We start from the raw sequence: 22,924 nt of genomic DNA on the forward strand, positions 1-22,924 counted from the left end.
ATGCATGTTGTCTGTGCGGTGTTTAATAAGTGGTAGTGACTGTTTGAGCGAACAAGCAAATTCACAAAGAACAAAGCTGGTTCCTGTTTGGACGTTTTTTCTTCCTTGCTCGCTCTTTCGCTCTGACTTCATTCTTTCCTCCATCTACTTTTTTTTTTTTTTTTTTTTTCCTTCCCTCATTCACCATTCCTTCTCTCAAACCCAAGACATTCTTCGCTGTCGTCGCCGTTATCCTGGTCATGACACGCGCAAGGCAACTTCAAAAGACTAGGTCGGCTGCAGCTCTCGCTGCCAAAGCAACAACGACATTACGACAGCGGCGTCCGAAGACAAAGGATTCTCTTGCCAAGGAAAAACGTATCCGACAATTGGATGAGGCTATCGTCACAGGAGATATTGAGAAACTACGAAAACTATCCGTCACCGGCGCTGGATTTGTGAACCATGCTATCCGAAGACGAGCATGGTTCGTTACAAAAAAAAAATGTCTTCAACCCTTTTTTTATTTTTTTTCTCTTGTTCTATTTTTTCAACTGCTCAAAAAGATTGCTCTTTTTTAAATATGTGTCTGCGTATGAAAATAGGCCTTTGTTGTTACGCACTCATGTTCCCAGGAAACACCTTGGTCTAGGTATCATAAAGCTTTCTCATGATTTTCATTGTTGGTACTAGATATTCATTAACCTAGATGCTGACGCTTTCCTTCCTTTGTTTTTATTACTACTATTATATTACTTCAACCCCTTCCATTTAACTTCTTACACGCCATTAGACTCTGCAACTGAACACAAGGATGAGGAACAGGTTCGATTAGACATCGTTCGATCATTCACGCATCTGCCTATGGAAACGAGTGAGTTTTTTGAGGAAGGATAGAGGATGATAGGAGACAAAGACAAAGACAAAAAAAAAAAAAAAAAAAAAAAAAATCGAAAAAGGAAAAGCAAAAAGAAATGAATTGTGGAAATAACTGGGAGACGGGGAGAATAGATATTAGAACAATGATGTTGTCAAGGAAACTATTAAAACAAAAGACCGGGATTAACATAAAATAACCTTCCCCCCTCTTCTCCTTCTCTCTTCCTCATCTCCTTGAAAAACTGTTCGCCATTAGAAAGTCAACAGGCAGCCAAGAAGCAAAAGCAGGAAGAGCTCTTTCATGTGATTGTAGATGTACTGCATCGACACCCAAAATTGTCTTACTACCAAGTAAGCTCATAACTCAAAGTCCATGCACTAAAAAAAAAAAAAAAAAAAAAAAAAATACTCTTCATCTGAATGGTATCCATGCTTCCTCTTTGGCTGATCACGCTTTCTTGCTTTCTTCGTTCATTGCGGACAACTAGGGCTTTCATGATGTTTGCACGTGTTTAATGATAGTTTTGGGCAAAGAGGCTGCTACAATGGCAGCAGAAAGTATGGCCATGTTCTTTTTCAGGGACTGTATGCTCAATAACTTGGAGCCGGTACTCGATCAACTGTCATTGATGACAACCTTACTCAAAACAGAAGCCCCTGAGGTGCAAGAGTTTCTTGACAGGTAAAGTCTCGAACATCTACATGTAGTGTTCTTTTACATAAAGGATGGTTAACGCCATTTCCTCGCATCTCTGTTTTCTTTTTTTTTTTTTTTTGTTATTATTTCGCCACTTTAGGTCAGAAACGCTTCCATTCTTCCCGTTGAGCTGGGTCATCACATGGTGTTCTCACGATCTTCAGGATTTTGAAAAGATCGCACGGATATATGATTTTTTATTGTGTTTCAATCCACTCATGTCTATTTATCTTGCTGCTGCTGTAAGTATATCTGAATTTTTTAGACATCGGGTCCACTCTTTTTTTTTTGTTTTAGCTAATAAAGGGTGGTGAGGACTTTTTTTTTTTTTTCCCTTGAATTAGGTGGTGATATCACGAAGAGAGGAATTATTTGAGGTCGAATGTGATAATGCTATGGTCCACACGTTTTTGACAAAGTTCCCAAAAAACGTGGATATAGAACTGATAATATCGCATGCCCACCAGATGTACATGACCTATCCTCCCGAGAAGCTTCAAAATTTGGCTCAAAATTGGCTAGATGAAAAGTAAGTTTGATTACTTCTATTCCGAAATTATCTTCTTAGGAAACGCGTCTTAACTTTATATACTATACAATTTAGCTCTTGCGTAAATACATTCAATAAGCCAAAGACAAGTCTTTACGACAATGTCGATGAAAAGGCTTTTTCAACTCCAGTTGATTTCGAGCCCATCGATGAATTGTTGGGCAGCCCTCGAGTCAAAAGAACCAACGGAACCTCTGCGCTTTCCAACTACCCCAAGAATGCATTGGATTTATACCGCAAAAATATGCTCACTATGGTTGCTGTATCAGCTGCTTCTATTGGCACAGCTGCATTACTCCTCTTGAACTCTCCCGTGTTCAGAGAATGGCTAAATAATGCCACTTTCCATTGAAAAAAAAAAAAAAAAAAAAAAAAAAAAAAAAACAGACGACATGACACGATACGACAAAGTTATTTAGGCCCTAGTCCCAACCAATAATGTATACACACGATCAATGATGAACTACTATGATAAGCAAACAAAAAAAAAAAAAAAAAAAAAAAAAAACTCAATACCATCACTACATTTTGATTGATGTTTTTAATAAGAAAAAGATGCAATATCATAGAGCAAAAATAGTATATCTTTAAACAACAGCAGCAAAATCGCCTTCTACGCCTTCCTGCATCACTGCAGCATGTCCCAAGATGGTTACTGCACTGGCACCTAGAGTGATTAATATTATGAAAAAATATATATGTACGGACCAAAAATAAATATCTTACTGTGTTCCCAGTTCGTTAAAGTCGTAAATATTAACAAATCAGGACAAAAGGGAAAAAAAACTTACCAATGATCCAAAAGACAGTGCCAATGGTTGAGCTGATGAAGAAAAGAACTACAGAGATACCAATCAAGGCTGTTTTGAGTTGGCCTGGAAGGAATCTGGCCTGTCCAATGGTGATACCTTCTGGTGGGACCCTTTGAAGTCCAAACCAACCTCCAACTGCGAACACAACGCTGAACAATAACAAGAGATTTGTCAACCTAAAAGAAGAAACATTAATAAAAAAAATAAAAAAATAAAAAAAAAAAAGGGTTCAGTATTGTTCAATCACCAGAGGGTCCAATAACATTCACATGCATGTTTTCGTGCTTTTTCCACGAGTACAATAACATCAACCCCAGAAGATATTTGAAAAAAAAAAAAAAAAAAAAAAAAAAAAGAGAGAGAGAGAGACTTACAAACTGTAAGCTGTAATGGCAATGAACATCAAAAGATAGTTTCCTTGAAAGTAGTTGAGATTGTAGTTGAATCTTGAAGTAATGCCTATTTTGTTTAAAAAAGAATAGGTTAACTAACCAATCATTTGCATATACAGACAAGATGCAGCTATCCAGCTTCAGAAGGAATGATATCACAAAAAGAAATTTACTTGAAAAGCCATTGGGCCAAGAGAACCTATTCTTGTCAAAGAATTCTGAAAAGGGTCGCAAGGATGAGAGACGCTCCTCTTTCAGTTTCTGAAGATAACCAAGACCGAAGGAAGAGGCGGATGAGACAGCAGCGGAGGCCTGTTCTGAGGAAGGGAATCCGCCTGTGAAAGGGTTTGTTGGAAGAGTAGTGTAAGCAGGTGCTGCCATGGTTGTGATACAATTAAATATTATATTGATTATGTGTCAACTATTGAATGAATGAACAAATGGATGAACAAATGAATGAAAGAAAATGAATGGAGATGTGTAGTTTAGTTTTTTAGGGCTAGAGGTGTTGATGGAGAACAAAGTAAAAAGAAAGAAAGAAAAAAGAAGACACACAAATGTCACGCCCTTTTTTTTTTTTTATTGTGCAATGTATTGAAGTGGATATTAGATCTCAGTCAGGCACGAAATATGCCACGTCGTACGTCTGCGCCTACGCCTGTGCTCTCTCAACTCTTGGCTTCTTAGCCTTGGCAATGATCTACGCACATACACATCAACAGTTTTATCTTTTTTAAAAAAACATCCTATTCATCAATTATCCATATTTATATATATATACTTTGGTGTATTTGCACAGCTTACACATGAGTATCATACACATGTATCATATATTTAATAATAATAATGAAAAAAAGTCATGTCTCCTTGCTTATAAATGTACACATAACACTTCTCCTTGCTTCCAATTGATCCTATATCTCATCATACGCTCTTCAGTTCACCACTGTGTTTTGCCTCAGCATTATCAATGTTCAAATTTTGCTGAAAAGTGTGCTTCACCACAAATATCAAGCACTGTTTAATTGTTGAAGTGGGAGGCTTGATCCAATCGTCTTTACAAAGATTACACGTGATCTTCAAAATTTATGAAGAATAATTCGCTGTGGACCAAGCTCCTTCTTTCGCTGTTATTAAGATTCAGAATGGTACAGACCTCTCAATAGTGATGGATAATGGATACAGAGGATATTTTGATCATCCATGCATCCATCAAAATGAAACAACTATCTGTTACCATCAGATATCACAGGAAGCTCTTATACTTTCCTCATGACAGGATTCAAATCATTCAATCTATGACATCTCAATCATCGGCAAACCTTTCTAATGGATTTAATTCGTTAAAAGGAAAAAAAAAAAAAAAAAAAAAAAAAGAGGATGTCGACAGGATTCACTATTTTATTTATTTTTGCAAACTTGTAATTCAGACAAAACATCGTTAAGGATTTCTCACAAAAAAAAAAAAAAAAAAAGGCTGTTACAGATGGACATAATGAAAATAAACCAGTAGCCACAATACTGCAACACTCTGGCACCTATTTTTTCAACTGGACAGAGGGAAAAATACGGATCTTTAGTAATAAAGAAGAAGAAAAAAAGAAAAAGCAAATTGATAATAGGGACAGGACTGGAACAGGACAGGAGAGAATCTCATTATTTTGAAGCGACAAAAGAACGAGGCAAAAAAAAAAAAAAAAAAAAAAGGATAGCCTTAATAACATATTCGTCCATATTTTGGATTCTATCCTTTTTCCTTTTCTTCTTTAGTCCGCCGAAGATCAGACCAACCAACAGAAGAACGTGATGCGCGAGTTGCGCCTCGAGAAGTTGGTTCTCAACATCTGTGTGGGTGAATCCGGAGACAGACTTACCCGTGCTGCCAAGGTGTTGGAACAGTTGACTGGTCAAACCCCTGTTTATTCCAAGGCCCGTTACACTGTCCGTACTTTTGGTATCCGTCGTAACGAAAAGATCGCTGTCCATGTCACTGTCCGTGGACCCAAGGCTGAGGAGATCTTGGAACGTGGTCTCAAAGTCAAGGAATATGAGCTCAAGAAGTCAAACTTCTCAGAGACTGGTAACTTTGGTTTCGGTATCCAGGAACATATTGATTTGGGTATCAAGTACGATCCCTCCATTGGTATTTACGGTATGGACTTCTTCGTCTGCATGAACCGCCCTGGTAACCGTATCACCAAGCGTCGTCGCGCTGTTGCCAAAATCGGTCTTAAGCACCGTGTCACCAAGGACGAGACCATGAACTGGTTCAAGCAGCGTTTTGACGGTATCCTCACTAACCGCAAGTAAAAAAAAAGTAATGAATAAATGAGTGAAACAACACATACAATCATACGAGTACCATAACACAGTGCACGCTTGAGTTCAAACGGCGAGGAAGGAATGTGCCATGATGACTTTGAGCACTGAAAAAAAAATACATTTAAAAGGTAGACAAGCATTTTTCACTTCCCGATGTAAAATTGATGTAAAAAACGAGGTTGCAAAAACTCGTTATTCTCTCTCTCATTGTCTCTGCTTGGTTGACTTTTATTAATTAAAAAATCTAAGTCCATAATTATTGCTCAATCCCATCGACTATCGTCGTGTTTTTTTATTGTTATGATGGGCTTAGTGAGGGTGTGCAAAAGTAACACTGGTAGTTGGGGGGGGGGGGGGGGGGGGGCAATAAAGCTAGGGTATGATCAATGGTTTATTATTGTTGAGGATGTAGTTCTTCTGCAAAGAACAATATAGAAATTGGGCAAAGCATTTTGGTGTAACAGCTAAATTCTCATTGTGACGAACCTGTTATTTTGTCATCTGTTACCCATTGGAGTCCATATTCAGGAAGCATGCTGAATTTTTTATCGTGTTCAGGACTAAAGAAAAAATGTTGTATTGATGCACCTGTCAGTGCATCAGATAGGCATCTCATCCACACGTGGCTAGAGTCAAATGAAAGTAAGGTTTAATTTGCCTACTGCATAATTCGTTTATTCAAGCAAGATATTTCTCTTTGAAATCTCTTTTCTTCTCATCATTCTATTAGAACGCAAAGCCGTCATGGAGCCATCCACTCGAGTGCTACGTTCGAGGTCATCTTCTGTCAAGGCCGCACACTTGAATGCTCTGATTTCTTGTAATATGCCAACACCAAGTCCCACTATTAACCAATGACCTGCCTCAGAGGAATTGGCGTCATCAACTGATATAGATGATACTACGTCAAACTCAAGTGCACCGCAGCCATTACTTCTTAGCTGTTTACCTTGCTCGTCAAAGGGCTCCTTAAACCCTAATGCACTCATCGATATGGAAGACAGGTTTATAAAAAACTCTAAACAGTTTAATGGGCCATTCTGGGAACTATTGTCAGGAACAGACTTTGGTGGGACCATCTGTCAGTATATCTAAGGTTTGAATACGGAATCAACAATGCATTCTTTTGTAATTGACTCGATGGAAACCACACTTCAGTTGTTCGACAAGACATGCAGCAGATCCAGGAAAAAGTCAGTGAAATGGATAATATCTCACAAACAACAATGACATTGCCTCGCTGAAAAAATGACGAGCTTGATAAGTTCCTGGTTGCGCCATCGCAAATTCTGCCATTCATCGGGAGGGCTGACTCGTTGGATAATCCCAAAGGTGCTGTAAATGATTTCAGAGGACCACTACACTCCGTGATGAACGATATCTATTATTTTTATAAAGATTGCAATTTCGTGATGTCAGATGGAAAATCAGCATAGTACGTTATACATTATGGGGATTCTTACCGAGGGTCTTTCGCGACAAGTATGTTGAATATCAAGCAGAGTTCACCTCAAAAGCTTCAACAGTACGTAAAAACCTTGACCGTACCTCTTCGAATAGCCAGTAGCGGGGGAAGAGAACTGATGGAACCATCGCCTCTAAAGCCACGCATTTGGAACTATATAGAATTGAGACCGGGGAAGTAGACATTGGACCATCAGGCACAAAAATCATGACAGATGGACGCAAACTTGCGAAATTGATGAAGGACATGTTCGACGCTGTTTGTGGCAAGTGCTCAGATGATATCAAGCCTGTAGCTGGTTTTGTTTGGGATTTTAATTTCTGGCCCCCCAATTTCATATTTAACATTCCAATTCCTGGGCGGCAGGTTTTACAGGGTGTGCGTTGAGAGAAGTATTTCCTTTCCACCAACCTGGGACGAAGAAGGTATTATGTCCACTACAATACATCATTGGTAGCAAGCCTCTACTGTTTAAAGGTCCGATTAGAAAAACTGTCGCAAGACATTACCCGATGGACCCAGACTAAAAGGGACTCGACTGGCATACTTGTGAAGCCTTTTGTCCGAACTGCTGCTACACCTCCAAGATCGCCTAGATCTAGCGAATGACGATATCCATCATAGCTGTTTACTCCACGATCACAGGTTTTGCGGAAGTTGTTCTACCTTGCTTCGTTTTTTTTTTTTTTTTTTTTTTTTCCTTCAAATAAACCATTACCTGAGAAAAAAAAAGCTGCTGTCTCGTTATAAAATGAAAAATACTTTTCTGTGCATTGTTAAAAAAGAAAGAGTCCCATCCAAATGGCAAAGTTATCGCCGAATGATCGAACCGTTCGCTTGCGAACGACGTGCATTCAATGCTAGATATACACAGGACAATCGGGACCAAGTAACGATGATTGTGGGCCCACCAGTCCTCTTGAATCCCAGCAGGCCTCCAGCACCTTTAGTAAATATCCTATATCTTGTGTTATTAAATCGCGAGAGTCTCATCATTCTCGAGTATTCGCTGTTGAGTATGGTAGATAATTTCCAACTGCAAGTCTTTTTAGTTTGATCCTGGCTGTTAGAAGCAACATCATCCTAGATCTCACAATTGAAAAATAGGGCGATGAGTAAACATAGGGCTTATGAATGTTGAATTCAGAACTGCGTCTGGTATGCTTTTAAAGGAAGTATCTCTTCCTTTCCATTTTCCCTCAAATATATTAAAACACATTGGTAAAGACATACTATATGAGGAAACCTGCTACGACGGATGCTGAAGACAATGCTTCCTAAACCATGATCTCTTCGAAATACTGCCCGTATTCATAAAAGAGAACTGCAGGCACGCATATTCACTGATTCTTGCCCCCAGCAAGGCTACTACTATGATGGTGGCCTCGGTAGTAGCTGTTACAATGGCGGATGTACCAGCAATACCCGCACCAACTCATTCTCCAGTACTTTCTTAGGAGCTCTGTCCACAATACTTCACCCTCCTCCGAGCTATTGAAGAAATGGTGCTCTTGCCAACACCGTAACTCCCCTTGTTCTACTGCTATAAGATCCCTTCCTACGCGTGCCACAACCATATCTCTACATACTTGCACAAGCCGCCGATGCGGCTCTGATCTTTGAGGCAATGCCTTATAATCTACCTGTGACTCTGGGAGATTCAAAAATGGCTCTAGGAGACGCTACAGTAGCTCTTGTAGTGGTGACCTTTGAAGCCGATCTCGTACTGATGGTTTCTCTAGTACCTTTAAAAAGTGCTGAAGCGGTTGTACATCCTTTGATGTTATATAATTAAAGTGCCTAGTCTGGCGTAGGTACGTCATTTGCCGTTGCAGTGCTTGGGAATTTTGTTCCTCGGGTGATAATCGACCACTTGTTGCCTGCCTCTTTAATACGGTGTCTGCGTTCAAATCTACTATTATTTTGCACAATGCCAGTGCGTATTCAGTCCTAGGAAACAGCCAACCAGTAGCAACAAAAATCGATTCTGGTGTCATAATACCAACACTCTTGCTAGCAAGCTTCTTGATCCTGTCGTCCGACATGATAGTATCCTTCCCAAAAATAGGTATTTGCCTCTGTAATCGTTGTTGAACGCACTGTCTCTCCAGGCAGTAATTGTTTGTACCATACCCTCTTTTTCAGGTACTGCTCGCCAGGTTCTATGTCGGTTGATTGCTTACTAGGTTCTACGTCGACCATCTTCATGTCTAATGTGGTCTCCAGTGGTGGTGAAGACTCTTGTGTATCGGGATCACAATTATCACAGCAGTTCTCAATATCATTGTAATCATTGCCGAAAAATCCATTTAAAAATATTCGACGACAACTCTGAGCATGGACATAGTCCTTGATGTCGTCTTCGGCTCTCCCTGGAGCTCTGGCTGTGGTAAGCAATATTCCTTCGTCCCGAAGTGCCGGGCTGCGTGCTGCCCGATCAAGGCGCTGGATAATTGATGATAGGTTGCCAAGATAACCATACTGCACCACGTACAGAACATCAGTGGGTCATACCACATGCCTGCCGCCTCGGTTGACATCAAGACATCAATGATATTGCCCTTGAACTGCTCCATTAGCTGCTTTTTTTTTTTATTTTTATTTTTATTTTTTTTTAGAATCCGACTTGCCAGAATGATTGCCAGCGACGTTGGCGCCCCCTATAATACATCTGAAAGACTGGAGAGCACAGTCAACCTCATCTCTCGTTTGAAAGTACAAAATGCTTTTCTTTCTATCTTTCAAAGGTTGAAATCCTGAAATGAATTTGATGGGTGTTGAAACCATCTCACAATGTATTCGATGTTCTTCCTGTCATTACCAGCTTTGACCACGTAAGGGTTCTTTGAAACGTATTACCATTGACATTCGATAGAAACTGAGACGGTAAAGTAGCAGAAACAGCGCAGATATCCAAGTTTCTCGTAATCGGTTCTGAATTTTCCACCTCATGTCCCAATGCAGTGTGCCTCATCCACAACTACTGCAATCGGCTCCTCCGACACCGATCGATTCAAAGTGTACTGGGCGCATTGCTCGCAAAGAGGATCTCTGGTGAAATAAATATGGCTTAATAATGTACTTTTATCAAGCTTTGGATCGGAATCCTTCTCTTAAAATGAATGCTATCGATGCCTACTGATACCAGGTTTTCGACCTAACACCTTGAGTGACGTAACAATGAGTATGGTGGTTTCTGGCCAAAGTATTAGAGGGAGAAGTAGATCAACATCTCCCCCCATCCAGTACCAGCAATTAGGATGCAATCTTGACGTTCTTCTACGTTCTTCTATCTTGATCACGATCTTAAGCTCTTGGCGAATATCCTCAAAGGGAATGAGAGTTAGTTTTTGTGCGAAACTCTCCAACGATCTGCTCGACTTCGACAAAAAAAAAACTCCCTGCGGTTTGTGTGACAGAAAAATTTCAAAAAAAAAATGTTGACCCTTAAAAACTCACAACAGGCTCTAAGAAAATCTGGTTGTAACTACAATTTTGCACAGAGATGGGAAAGTTGCTGCATACTTTACAGAACGCCTGTTACATTAAAGATTTTTGATAAATTTCTACTTCATTAGCTGCAAAGATCATTAGGAAAAGAGGACCACTTCTTATATGTACAAGTTCTGGTTTTATTCAAAGAGAAAAAAGAGTGCAAAGAATACAAAAAATAAAGACGGGTGTCTTTTTTTTTTTCTTACAAAAAATTTTTGGAAGAACATTAAAGCTTAAATTAAGAGTTTTTTTTTTTTTTTTTTTTTTTTACAACTTAGACTTGTTGGCCTTGAGGATATCACCAAGCTTGGTGGCAAGCATGACCTGACCCTTGACCTTGATTTGTCCAGACATGAACAGCTTCTGGGCATTGGCCTTTCCGGAGGCGAGATCAACAAAGACATCATCCTTTGTGCTAATCACAACATCGGGCTTACTCTTGGCGGGACCTGCACCAACAGATCCCTCACCATTCTTGAGATCGACGTGGTAGGTTGCAGTCTGGCCAGCCTCGTTCGTAAGGTCGAATTGGAAGATAGCCTTGACCTTCTTAACTTGGGCCTGGCGATCGGCTGAGGACATGGCATCAATACCAGCCTTAATCTGCTCGAATGCAGCAGCAGACTTGAAGTCGCCACCAGCAGCAGGGGCATCAGCAGGAGCGGCAGCAGCGGCGGGTGTAGCAGCCTTCAAGGCCTCACCCTGCAGCTCGACAGCGGCGTTCGAGATGATGACCTGATTGCGCTCCACAGAGCGGACCTGGAAGATGACCTTATTACCCTCACGCCACATGGAGGTCTCAAGAGTCTCACCGGGGTTGACAGTCTTGGCAAAGCGGACCTTGATGTTCTTGAACGAGGCAGGGTCGTTGTTGCAGTAGGTCTTGAAGATGTGCTTACCAGCAATACCGAATGAGCAGAGACCGTGAAGAATTGGGACTTCAAAGCCACCGACAGCGGCCATATCAGGGTCGATGTGCAGAGGATTCCAGTCACCGGAAAGACGGTAGAGAGCAGCCTGATCTTCGTGGGTCTTCTCCTGGACGACATGATCGGGCTTACGGTTGGGGACCTGGTTGGCAGCAGTAGCAGCTCCACGGTCAGTGCCCTCCTTCTTGCCGCCAAAGCCGCCGGAGCCACGGATGAACATAGTATACTCATTGACGCAAACATCCTCGCCATTCTCATCGGTAGTCTTGACACCAATAGTCAAGACACATCCCTTGCCCTTGTCCAACATATCAACAATATAAGGAGTGGAAGTCAACTTGCCGCTCGTGGGGAAGGGTTTGATGATCTCAAGGTACTGCTCACCGTGAAGAAGCATCATGGGGTTGAACGAAGGAAGAAGTTCACCAAAAGGAATAGAGTTCATGGAGGTGAAGGAAGGAATCACACCAAAGGTAGGGACAGGGCCGAAGGACTCATTGTTCTCATAGACGAGGTGGAGATCCTTGCGAGTGGCACCAATGCCCAAGTTATAGAGAATAACATCACGCTCAGTGTACGTGAAAACATCTGGCTCAAACTTCAGTGCCTTTGCAGCGTCAACATTGACCTTGCCATCGTCTGAAAGGACCTTAGTGCTACCGCTACCAGCTCCTGAGTCGCTAGCAGTATTTTCAAAGTTGGCCATGATGCTCTCCATGGACTCTGAAGTTGACGTAGGGTGAGTGGTGCGACCATCATTAAAGTCGGTGATCTTGGACCACATCTCCTTGATGTGCTCAGGCAACAAGTCCTTGTTGATGGGGAAGCCATGTCCACCAGTGCGCTCCCAGCGAAGCTTGCCAACGAACCCGGCACCAATCTCGAAAATGGAGCCAGTTTCGGTGGTCTCCTCGTGACAGAGGTACTCGACCAAGGGGGTAACCATCTCTGGCTTCAAGGAAGCAAGCATATCTGGGGGAAGAATAGTCTCGGTCATGCGAGAAGCAGCCATGGGAGCGATGACGTTGCAGGTAATGTTGTCCTTCTTTCCTTCGAGAGCCAAAGTCTGGGTCAAACCAACCAAAGCAAGCTTAGCAGCAGAGTAATTAGCCTGACCTGTAGAGCAAAGAGGAAAAAAAAAAAAAAGCAATCATATATAGTCAGTAACTTCATCGTTGACTACACCCATACCCATGATTCCCTTGTAAAAGCTATTAACAATTGATATGCCAGCTAAACACAATGGACGAAGAACCAAAATTCTGCCCTTGTGATTAAAGTGACATTTTCTCTTACCAAAGTTCCCGTAAAGACCAGCAGCAGAAGCTATTTGAATTATTGAATATGAAGAATGGTAGGATCCATATCCATAATGTGAGTATACATTTTTTTTTTTTTTTTTTTTTTAGCCTTATAAATTGCATGTCTTTTTTTTTTTTTTTTTTTTTTTCAGAGACTTACTGGTATTGATGATACGTCCAAACTTTTGCTTGCGGAAGATGGGCCAGGCAGCCTTGAGGACCTTGTAGGCACCATCGACGTGGACCTGAAAGATGAGACTCCACTGTTGATCTGTCATGCGAGCGAACGAGACATCCTTAAGAATACCGGCATTGTTGATGACGATATCAACACGGCCAAAGGCCTTCATTGCAGTCTCCACGATCTTTTCACCATCAAGCACAGAGTCATAGTTAGCCACGGCCTTGCCTCCTGCAGCTCGGATCTCCTCCACGACCACATCAGCGGCACGGGTCGAAGAACCCTCACCAGTGGTAGAGCCTCCGAGATCGTTCACGACCACAGAAGCACCACGGGCACCGAAAGCAAGAGCGTGGGATCGACCGAGTCCACCACCAGCACCGGTCACGATCACGACACGTCCATCAAAACGAAGATTCTCACCAGCCATGATACTTTGTTATGTGAGTCGAGTTGGAAGAGAAAAATAAAAAGAGCGGAAAATAAAAGAGAATGAGCTAAAGATGAAATGAATGAAATAGATGAATGGAGAGGAATGAAAAGAAAAAGGGAGAAGGAAGAAAGGGGGGAGGAGGGGAAAAAAGCTAGAGACACTTTATACAAACACGGCACAAGAACATTTACACGGCACGGGTGTAATTTTTTCTTCGATCATTAAAACCTTTTTTAAAAAGACCATTGAACGTAACGGACAGGAGACGAACTAATCCCACACGGCACATGGCAAAGCGAACATCCGAAGCACGCATCCCATACTACATTCATACTGTACACTGGTATATGGATCATTTAGTCCAAACCATTATAAAGCTTTCCCTCCAAGTCTCCATTTGTGTGTAACAAAAATTCATCATCCCCACACTCTTTTTATCCTTTTACAAAAAACATCCTTTTCTCTACCCGAGCGGACAAAAAGATGCAACACTTTAATCATGTACGACCCGACTGTCATATTCACCGACCATTTATTTAACTTTTTCTTTTTTTTTGTTTCAAATGAACATCATCTCACCGCTATCTATCGTGTCGATTCATAGGCAATATCTTTTATAAAATGAAATCAGCGTAACTTGGAATCAGGAAGGGGAAATACCCAACGGACACATCTGTAAGTCTGTAAAGGATAAGATCAATCATTGCTTCGCATCTATTCTCTCAAAGAAAAAAAAAAAAAAAAGATGACCAAGCGAAAGAGGGCATTGGAACCTCTTTTACTATCACGTGTCAATAGATTTTTTTTTTTTTCCATGTGCTTTAAAGATCATCCCATGGACACATGGAAACACGGATACAAACATTTAAATATATATATATGTACGTAACATTTCTTCTTTTTTTTCAAGCCCACGACAATGCTCATCACATTCAACTTATAAACGAAGAGTCAATTATAACCATAGAAATTATATCACGCTACCACTTTGTTTTTTTTCTTTTTTCAAGGCATGGTGCACTTTATGATTACTGAAGGGGACAAAGCGAAGAATCATAAATAAAAAAATTAGATTTGTATATATAAAAAGTTATGATAATAATGTAAGGTGGGCAATGCTTATTAGGACTACTACAGAGAGTCAATTATAACTTAAAAATCAAAGATTTGTTATTTGTTTATAAATGTATGAAATGCTTATTAGACTTTTTTTTTTTTTTTGATTCCAGATCAATTAGTAAACAAAAAGGAAGCACATCAGGAATCTTCTCAGTCATCATCAAAGCTGCCACGACGCCATCCTGGAGATGACGTCCGTGGGGCATCTACATTGCTAGCGTTCGGGAACCTTGTACCACTGTTTAAAATCTCATCTTCATCATTGTCAGGATTCATGACACGTAGGTTTCTATAAAAATAAAAATAGATATTCATATGAAACTCAGTTAGTCATCCATCAATAATTCTTCGTACAACTTGGGCCACTTTCAAAAGAAAAGGAAAAGGGAAAAAGAACATACGTAAGTTGAGGAAGGCTTGGTAACGAGGATTGGATACCCGTGTATTGGGGCAACGGTGATTCCATGTATGACTGACGACTGTTTTCCTGATATTTATACAGATCGTCATCTTCCTTCTGCTTAGCAAGCTCACGCCTCCTTCGTGTATAGACATATCCTGCAACTGATAGTGCTACGATCAGTGCAATTGCTGAGACAATACTGTCAAAATAAACGACACAAACATAAAAAAAATGTACGATCAACAACCATTCATGTAAAAAAAAGCGATCAGTTTAAAACTTTTTCATACACATTTCAGGTAGAGCTCAAGCCATCGCAAGGTTTACTTCCTTACATTCCAGCGACAGCTCCAGAGGATAGTCCACTGCGGGCCGTCGATCCTGAATTACTCTGATCAGACGTAGGTGTAGATGTAGATGTAGTCGTCTGGGTCGACGCAATGCTTGTTGAAGTGGTGGGCATATGCACCTTTGGGAAATCAAACACACCAAAACTCTTGCAAACGTCTTGATACTCTGCAAGAGGTTTAATGCTGAGATGGGCACTCGATGAGCTTTGACATTTCACACATGCTGTCATCTAGTTGGTTGTCCAAAAGAAAAAGAAGATGTTAAAAAAAAAAAAAAAAAAAAAAAAAAAAAGTAGCTTAAGCGGTTCATCCCATTGGTCGCCACTAAATTTCTCGAGCAATTTCCCGCGTGTCGCGTTTACCTGGACATAGTAGTTCTCGTTGCATGCACACACAGCTTGTTCTCTAGTTGGTCTATAAAACGCGTGATTGAAAAAAAAGTCCTATCAATGAACAGACCATTAACTAGCAAGACGAACCCATCATTATCTTTTTTTTTTCTTTTTCTAGGCCATGAAGAGAGTCAATTAAAACGATAGTACTTACTGGTATGTGAACTTGCCAGGCCAGTGTTCAATTTCTAGTGTGGCATTACAAGGCTTGAGAATGTCCTCGGCCATTCCACAAGGAGTACATGATTCTGCAGAGACACTCTTTTGGCTAAGGAGCCCAACAATGGCCATCAAGACTGTAGCCAACAGCCCTGACTTATTATGAGCACCCCGTCTGTTTAGCCTCTTTGTCATACTGAAAGTAATATAGAACGTCATTCAACTAGACATGAGTAAACATATAAAAATATTGGATTGAGAATCTGAACACAAGCGTTATGCGCGGCACCTTTTTTTTTGAATGAAAGAGAAAGTCATCTAGAAGAGCTACTGTAGCGATGCAAATGTCATCGGACAATTAATTAAGCCCACTTTCAGTGGGCTCCACTGGGCTCCATATCATTTCACTGAATCCACTGAGTTGGTTAGGGGGAAAAAGAAAATGTATGCCTTTTTTTATTCCCGCCTACAGCCCAGAGGTTGTGGCTATGGTAGAATATCGACAGCATGCACGTGTGTTGTTTCTAACAATAATGTATAATAGCTCTGTGTATGCAATATGCATGAGGTATGAAGCATGAGGCATGTAGATATCATAGTGTAGAAGTATGATATGAATTGATTACAGTTGATTGATTGTGAGCTGTAGCTCCTGAATAATGGGGTTAGATCCTGAGAGCACAATCAATTATTGCAATAAACATGGTCTCAAAAAGGAAAGGCGTAAAACGCTTGATTGTATTCTTTCTCCACTAAGCCATCCCTGGAAACAATAGACTGATAAAAAGTGCCAGAGCCACACACACCAGAACACCAAGCACACCAGCATTTTTTTTTAGCCAGAGCTGCAAGTGAGTGATAGTTACTACTGTTTTGTTGGTTATGCTAACAGTGGGCATGTTACCGCTTGTGCAAAGCTGGTTGAATAAGAAATAAGAAACTTACGGTCAAAGCAGTAGAGGAGAGGCCAAAGAGAAGGAAGTAAGGAAAAATAAAATGAAATGAAAGAAGACAGGTGGATGAGTTAGTGTATGAATAAGGGTGTAGGTGAGAGTGGGAGTGTGGATGAGGATGCGGGTGAAGGTGAAGTTGAGAATGGAATGGAATGGAATGTAGACGTAAAAAGAGGTTGATGATGAGCTGAAGTGATTTTTTTTATGAGAGCAAAAGAAATATGGATGGGCTAGTTAAAGCAAAGAAGAGAGAGAGTGAGAGAGACAGAGAGATGGAGAGAAAGAGAACAAAAAGAAAGACGCAGATGGAGGAGAAAAACAATACCAGTAATGATAAGCAGTAATAATCAAGTGAAGGGTCAATGTCTTTGGATGTAAAAGAAAAAAAAGGAGGAAGGGGAAAAGGGGGGAAATGCCCTCTTTATGTGACCATGGCGTGGCCACGGGTTGTTAACGCATGGCGCCCTTCTATCTCTCTATCCAAAAAGTAAACGCATACACCATGACTATTGCCACGACTTTGGCCTGACCAGACTTGTTTTGATCATTGAAAGTATAATATATTAAAAATCAATGTTCTCACTGAGAAGACAGGGGAAAATTGAAATGTGAGCGAGACGGTTATTTTTAACACATCCAATTAGGGCAAGGGAAGCAAAGTTTATTGGGTCACGGTCCCTGTCTTGGTTTTCAGGAACAAGGAATGACTAAGATTCAAAAAAAAAAAAATTATGTGTTGAAACAGCCATGCTATTTATTCTTTCAAATCAAGCAATCATGGCCCTGGCGTATAATTCATTCCTTTCCAAACATTAGACTAGAGCCTCTCTTTCTTAAGCCAGACTAAATAAAAAAAATAGTGTCTATCAATTAGAACAGTTAGAAATTATGTCAAAAAGCATTGTTTGTATTTTTATATAATTTTCCTTGAATAGGTATCATTACACCGGTACACCGGAGCATCGCTATCCTGAGCAGCGATTGTCATGAAAGGTCAACAATCATCAACGCTTTTTCTCCCCCTGAGGACTCACTTATTTTTGCTCCCATCTCCTTTTGCTGAAAGGACCTATTGAGAAGGAAAGAAGGCGCGTGTGAATACCTTTTTCTTTAATTTTCTTTTCTTTTTCATGTGTCAAAGAATCAATTACGATACAACAAGGTGATATCATGACCCGTATCCGTATGTGAAATGTTCCCTGGACTAGAGGACAGATCCAAGGGGTCACTTGACGTTGCTGATCTTATGCGATAAAAAAAAAAAAAAAAAAAAAAAAAAAAACGTTTTTTTTCTTTATGCGAGATTATTTAGGTACTTTGATAGACTAGACTAGCGGGAAAAAACAATCTAAACGAAGATGACTTGAAAAAATTTTTTTTTTTTTTTTAGTCAGCAATGAGTGCCCTCGATTCCGCTGCTGCTGCTGCTGCCGCTGCCTCTTGTTGTCGCCTTCTGTCTACATATTCAACCCATTCAAAGTCCTCTTCATCCTTAGTTAACACTCTGAATCCAAATGTTCCGATCCTGATTAACCGTCCAAAGATCCTAATCCTTGCAAACTCCCCCTCATCCTTCGGCAACAATCGATCATGAACATTAGTTCCCACAAACAACAGGAACACGAACCCAACACAGGCGACTCCCAAGATCCAATGCAGGTTTGCAGAGTATATATAGATATCCTTGGTCGTATATCGGCCTGAATTAAGCAATTGGTTATAGATTCCTGTAAACAACAATCCTCCCCCAACTCCTGCTAGTGACCATGCTGTGAGAATAATCCCATGCAAGGCTCCGATATTTGATGGACCAAACATATCACAAAGGAACGCTGGAATGCATCCGAACCCACCGCCATAACAGGTTGTCAGGACCCAAATCATCAACAAGAATGCCCAGTAGAGCTGACGCTCCATGACTATTGGTAGTGTTGCTATAATCACTACCTGCGAAAATAACATCACAAAGAATGAGCTTTTACGTCCCAGACGGTCCGAGACAGTCGAAAAGAAGAGACGTCCACCCAAATTAAAGCCACCATTGATGGCCACAATTGTTGCTGCAGTGGCCTCATCCTTTCCGAAAATATCCTTGACGATGTTAGCAAGACGAGAAAGAAAGACTAATCCGGCGATTGAGTTCCCAAAGAACATGATATAGATGATGCGGTACTCCTTTGAAAAGATGGCTGAACTCAAGACCATCTTCAATCCTGGATCCTTGAAATCCTGAGCAGCCTTCTCATCTGCATTAGTTTCTAGGTCATTTCTCTCAATGGTGGTAGCATCTTCTCTACTAACTTCGTTTTCATTCACTTCCTTTGCTCCCACTTTGTTTCTGTACATATCCATTCCATTGACCTGGAACCCAGGTGGAGGTACTCGGAAGACAACAGTACAGAGTAACATCGCAGCGAAATAACAGCATCCCAAGATTACAAATGTGAGTGGTAGGCCCACAGCCGAGATCAACGGTTGAGGTATTTTTGCCAAGATGATGGAGCCAGCTCCAAATCCACAGACTGCGAACCCTGCAGCCAATCCGCGGCGGTCCGGGAACCACTTTTGTAAAGCAGAGACAGGCGAGATGTAACAAAGTCCTAAGCCAGCTCCACCGAGGATTCCATAGCCAAAGTATAAGAGGTATACAATCTTGGTATACATTCCAATCGCAGCAATCATGTTTCCCATAAAGAAGATCGATGCTCCCGCAGTCGCAGCCAATTTGGGGCCATTCCGTTCTAGCCAAGGGCCATTGATCGCTGCAGATAGGCCGAAGCAACCTTTTTTTTTTTTTTTTATTTTATATATATATATTTTTCCATATTGTTGAGCACGATCAATAATAATACTCAGCAATCGGTATGTATTATATTTGTCTTAGCCACTTTGAGGAAAAAAAAACACAAAAAGATAAAACCTACCGACAGCAATGTAGAATGTAATAGCTGCGTTGTGGGCAGCAGGCTCCTTCTTGCCACTAGCAGCGTTAAAGACTTGACCATAAATGTGGCTGTCAATAGGATCATTAAAGACAGACCCTAAAAGGTTATTTTTAATTTTTAGTTTGTGTTTTCACACGATGCGAGTGGTCTGTGCTCATCATTAAATTCCAATCTTTTCACTCACAAGCATACAGTGATCCACAAATGGCTTGAAAGCTAAACGAAAATAAAATAAAATAGAAGTCGTCTAAGTCCTTTTGGCTGGATATATTTTATGGTCTTTTTTTCTTTTTTCCTTTCAGAGTTATATCCTTACATGAACGCTGTTGGGAACATGGCCCATCGATTGAAAGGAATCTTAAACGGGAGATACTTTTCATTCTCAAGAGTGCTTGGAGAACGATAGTACTCTGTATCACTGTAATGTCGGTAGATCGCTCGGAATAATGCATTTGAGTTCTTTCCTTCGCCTCTGTTGTTGTAGGCGTGATTAGGCTTTGGTGTGGCCATTATGAAGGCAAGTATTACGTTCGTAGGAAATATAGAGATAAATAAGAAGCGAGGAAAAGAAGAGGAAAAAAAGAAAAAAAAGAAAAAAGGAAAAAGGAAAAGAAAAAAAAAAAAAAAAAAAAAAAAGATAAATATCAGCAATTAATATATGATGCGCGGAATCCGATTAAAATAATGATGAAGTGAGATGGCAGCAGTAAATTTTAAAAAGGGTAACTAAATTAGAACAAGAAAAAAAAACCCATCAATCTCAGGAGAACTAAAGGGGAAACAGGAGGGATAAAATGACGGTTTGCCTTTTTGTTCAAGACAAATAAACGAGGATGAAATTGAATAGAGTACTGAGCATTTTTTTTATGTGTATTCTTTGGGTTGCAACACACCATTAACAGGAGTGCAAAAAAAAGGAGAAATCCAAGGTCACCGTGCAGATCATATCAAAACGAACCAAGGGAAAGGAAATTTCTTTATATTTTGGCAAATAAATTTTCCGAATGAATGCTTATAAAATAGATGACTATGAAATGAGACCAATTGCAATCCGACATTATCAAAGTATTATAGCATCAAAAGTATAAGATCGTTCTATCTTACTGGCCCGGATGAAAATAACAAAAGGACAAAGACCAAAAGACCAAGAGTCGAAGATCAAGGGAAGGTCAAAAAAAATATTTCCAGGGCTAGGGACCAGGATTGAGGAGTGTAAAATAGCTATGAAATAACTGACAGGTAAAAAATCACGGTGATGCAGTTGGAATCCAAATCTCAAATTCTATCCCTTTAACCTGATGTTATATGAGATCTGTGCAAATTTATTTTTATTCAATTATAAAAAGTCTGCTTTTACAATCTTTTGAAGCTTAAATCTTAATTGCATATCACGAGTAAACCGCACTTGTTTCTCAATATATTGCTTTATGCCAGAGATCAGAGACCAATCTCCTCTGCTCTAGCAAGGATAGAAGGGGAAGTACACAATTTGCTTAGTTGAAGTTTTTTGACCCATTTTTGGTCGCAATTTAGGAAGAGACAAGCAAAAGCGGTCATAACTCTGGGCCAAAATGTTACTTTTTCACTTCTCCTTTGCCTAGACATCCCTGTGGCTGTATCCTTCGATAGGAATCATGAGCAGGAAAAAGGTCTGGAGCAGCTTTGTAAGAGGCCTTTGGAAGCATTGTGAAAAAGGGAAGGCTCCTCAATAATAGCTCATAAGATAGGTTGAAAGAACATGCATACTGCCTCTCTACTTTGATTTTTAATCCCTTTCTCCACAGGCGGCTGCCTCCACTTCAAACAATTCCATCAATTTCACTGGGAAGTATATTTATGCACTGCTCCTTGAAGTCAGGGAAGGATGTCTTTAATAGCATACGTCCTCAACCTTCTCAAGGATGAACTATATATCCTTTCGCTCTATTATGGTACGGCACATCTTGCAAACGGACAGCGTCGCTTTCTACCGACTCCATGCAACCACAGCCCCCGGAAGGTATGCTGTTAGCTAGTACAGTACTGTGTGCAAGTGACTTCAGTACTCTTGACTACAGGAACTGCCAGTCCATGGCCTTAAAGTATAGCCTATAGGGCTTTATCTCATTTTATGACGGATATTCCCTTGAGGATGAACACACCGACCCTCTTCTCTTTAGATACCAGATGCGAGCCAGTCGATGCCTTGGGAGGCATAACTAGGAGACGGGTAACAACGCTCTTGAGCCCATTCTCAGGCCAATCCAAGCTCAACAGCTGTAGCACTGTGTTGTGTAACTCTATTTCCTTCACAGGACGAATGAAGAATACGTTCCTTCAAACTCTGATCAGAGACCGCTATCAATGGACTGGCAAGAACAATGATGTTTGTTCAGGAGGACTGTCACGAGTTTAAGAATATTAAAGCGTTCATCAAGAGTATCCTCGAGCGTTATACGCTCCGCATCATAGACATCACAAGGCATTCAGGGAATCCTTCCTCAAAAGTCCTTATATTAGCTTTGTATGACAAAGACGTCAGAAGCACAGGAAAATATTCCTTGTAGCGAACTACAGCCTTGCTATACATAATGGGTACCACGAAATGGATGGTTCTCAGCGGAGGAAAGTTGTGTCCTTTAGTGAAGGCGGAGGTCTGTATTTGTCCATGCAAATGGGAACATGTGGTTGCCTGGAGCAGCGACATGGAAGGCTTTAATAAACATCCGTGTGCCTTTTAATAAGTCAAAGTCTTGTTTCCCTGCTGCCTTTGCTGAAGCTGTACAAGAGCATTCTACAAGATGACAAACATCACAAAAAGTCAACATCGCAAAAGAATGCGAGCAACCGTATCCAAATATTAAAAGAAAATATAAAAAAAAATACAATATCAAACTATATTGAGTATATGTGAGAAGGGTTGTGCTTGTGTAGAGTTGGTAATAAGTGATGCAGTTTGGTTGCGAGGTGTGCGATGGCCGAATAGAATGAGGAGATATGCGGCTTGTCCTTGAGGAGGTTGAGGGTGCTAATGAAGTTTGAAGCAAGATGTCCTCTCCCGACTTCAAGGAGTGATATATATATAAATATACTCCCTTAGGAAATACAAACTAGAAATGATGGCAGAATCCTTTGAAGCAGAAACAGCAATCTCTCGGGGAAGGCTATAGAAGATTCAGCTTGAGGTAA

General features: G+C 40.6%; 8 protein-coding genes across 8 annotated transcripts; 2 read left to right on the plus strand and 6 right to left on the minus strand.

Moving 5' to 3' along the window:
- Positions 1 to 162: 162 nt before the first annotated feature.
- Positions 163 to 2,457, plus strand: BCR41DRAFT_385616 (rab-GTPase-TBC domain-domain-containing protein; the record flags this gene model as incomplete). The annotated part of the gene is made up of 8 exons (XM_022027689.1): positions 163 to 466; positions 585 to 631; positions 773 to 853; positions 1,115 to 1,209; positions 1,347 to 1,540; positions 1,656 to 1,797; positions 1,900 to 2,084; positions 2,160 to 2,457. The coding sequence occupies exons 1-8, from the start codon at positions 240 to 242 to the stop codon at positions 2,455 to 2,457; spliced, it is 1,269 nt and encodes a 422-aa protein (XP_021882581.1). The 5' UTR covers positions 163 to 239.
- A 177-nt stretch (positions 2,458 to 2,634) lies between these two features.
- Positions 2,635 to 3,855, minus strand: BCR41DRAFT_351165 (PRA1 family protein-domain-containing protein). Its single transcript, XM_022023754.1, has 4 exons — positions 3,483 to 3,855; positions 3,292 to 3,376; positions 2,897 to 3,093; positions 2,635 to 2,772 (listed from the first exon to the last, which is right to left on the minus strand). The coding sequence occupies exons 1-4, from the start codon at positions 3,688 to 3,690 to the stop codon at positions 2,693 to 2,695; spliced, it is 570 nt and encodes a 189-aa protein (XP_021882582.1). The 5' UTR covers positions 3,691 to 3,855; the 3' UTR covers positions 2,635 to 2,692.
- Positions 3,856 to 4,434: 579 nt separating this feature from the next.
- On the plus strand, positions 4,435 to 5,880 carry BCR41DRAFT_335029 (ribosomal protein L5 domain-containing protein). Its single transcript, XM_022021965.1, has 2 exons — positions 4,435 to 4,457; positions 5,080 to 5,880. The coding sequence occupies exons 1-2, from the start codon at positions 4,455 to 4,457 to the stop codon at positions 5,617 to 5,619; spliced, it is 543 nt and encodes a 180-aa protein (XP_021882583.1). The 5' UTR covers positions 4,435 to 4,454; the 3' UTR covers positions 5,620 to 5,880.
- Positions 5,881 to 6,305: 425 nt separating this feature from the next.
- On the minus strand, positions 6,306 to 7,344 carry BCR41DRAFT_395059 (hypothetical protein; the record flags this gene model as incomplete). Its single annotated transcript, XM_022028695.1, has 3 exons — positions 6,306 to 6,710; positions 6,854 to 7,012; positions 7,180 to 7,344. 3 exons carry the CDS (start codon positions 7,342 to 7,344, stop codon positions 6,306 to 6,308), a joined length of 729 nt encoding a protein of 242 aa, XP_021882584.1.
- A 1,092-nt stretch (positions 7,345 to 8,436) lies between these two features.
- BCR41DRAFT_395060 (hypothetical protein) lies at positions 8,437 to 10,070 on the minus strand (the record flags this gene model as incomplete). Its single annotated transcript, XM_022028696.1, has 4 exons — positions 8,437 to 8,745; positions 8,842 to 9,150; positions 9,230 to 9,577; positions 9,918 to 10,070. The coding sequence occupies 4 exons, from the start codon at positions 10,068 to 10,070 to the stop codon at positions 8,437 to 8,439; spliced, it is 1,119 nt and encodes a 372-aa protein (XP_021882585.1).
- A 788-nt stretch (positions 10,071 to 10,858) lies between these two features.
- BCR41DRAFT_385619 (hypothetical protein) lies at positions 10,859 to 13,573 on the minus strand (the record flags this gene model as incomplete). The annotated part of the gene is made up of 3 exons (XM_022027690.1): positions 12,982 to 13,573; positions 12,817 to 12,846; positions 10,859 to 12,636 (listed from the first exon to the last, which is right to left on the minus strand). Exons 1-3 carry the CDS (start codon positions 13,430 to 13,432, stop codon positions 10,859 to 10,861), a joined length of 2,259 nt encoding a protein of 752 aa, XP_021882586.1. The 5' UTR covers positions 13,433 to 13,573.
- Positions 13,574 to 14,660: 1,087 nt separating this feature from the next.
- On the minus strand, positions 14,661 to 16,052 carry BCR41DRAFT_351172 (hypothetical protein; the record flags this gene model as incomplete). The annotated part of the gene is made up of 5 exons (XM_022023755.1): positions 15,854 to 16,052; positions 15,670 to 15,721; positions 15,293 to 15,537; positions 14,956 to 15,156; positions 14,661 to 14,843 (listed from the first exon to the last, which is right to left on the minus strand). Coding segments are annotated over exons 1-5 (770 nt in total), but the record flags the coding sequence as incomplete, so codon positions are not given.
- A 2,145-nt stretch (positions 16,053 to 18,197) lies between these two features.
- On the minus strand, positions 18,198 to 20,266 carry BCR41DRAFT_335036 (major facilitator superfamily domain-containing protein; the record flags this gene model as incomplete). Its single annotated transcript, XM_022021966.1, has 4 exons — positions 18,198 to 19,594; positions 19,736 to 19,852; positions 19,941 to 19,972; positions 20,073 to 20,266. The coding sequence occupies 4 exons, from the start codon at positions 20,264 to 20,266 to the stop codon at positions 18,198 to 18,200; spliced, it is 1,740 nt and encodes a 579-aa protein (XP_021882588.1).
- Positions 20,267 to 22,924: the final 2,658 nt, after the last annotated feature.

Source organism: Lobosporangium transversale, assembly GCF_002105155.1.
Source record: "Lobosporangium transversale strain NRRL 3116 chromosome Unknown BCR41scaffold_13, whole genome shotgun sequence".
NCBI lineage: Eukaryota > Fungi > Mortierellomycota > Mortierellomycetes > Mortierellales > Mortierellaceae > Lobosporangium > Lobosporangium transversale.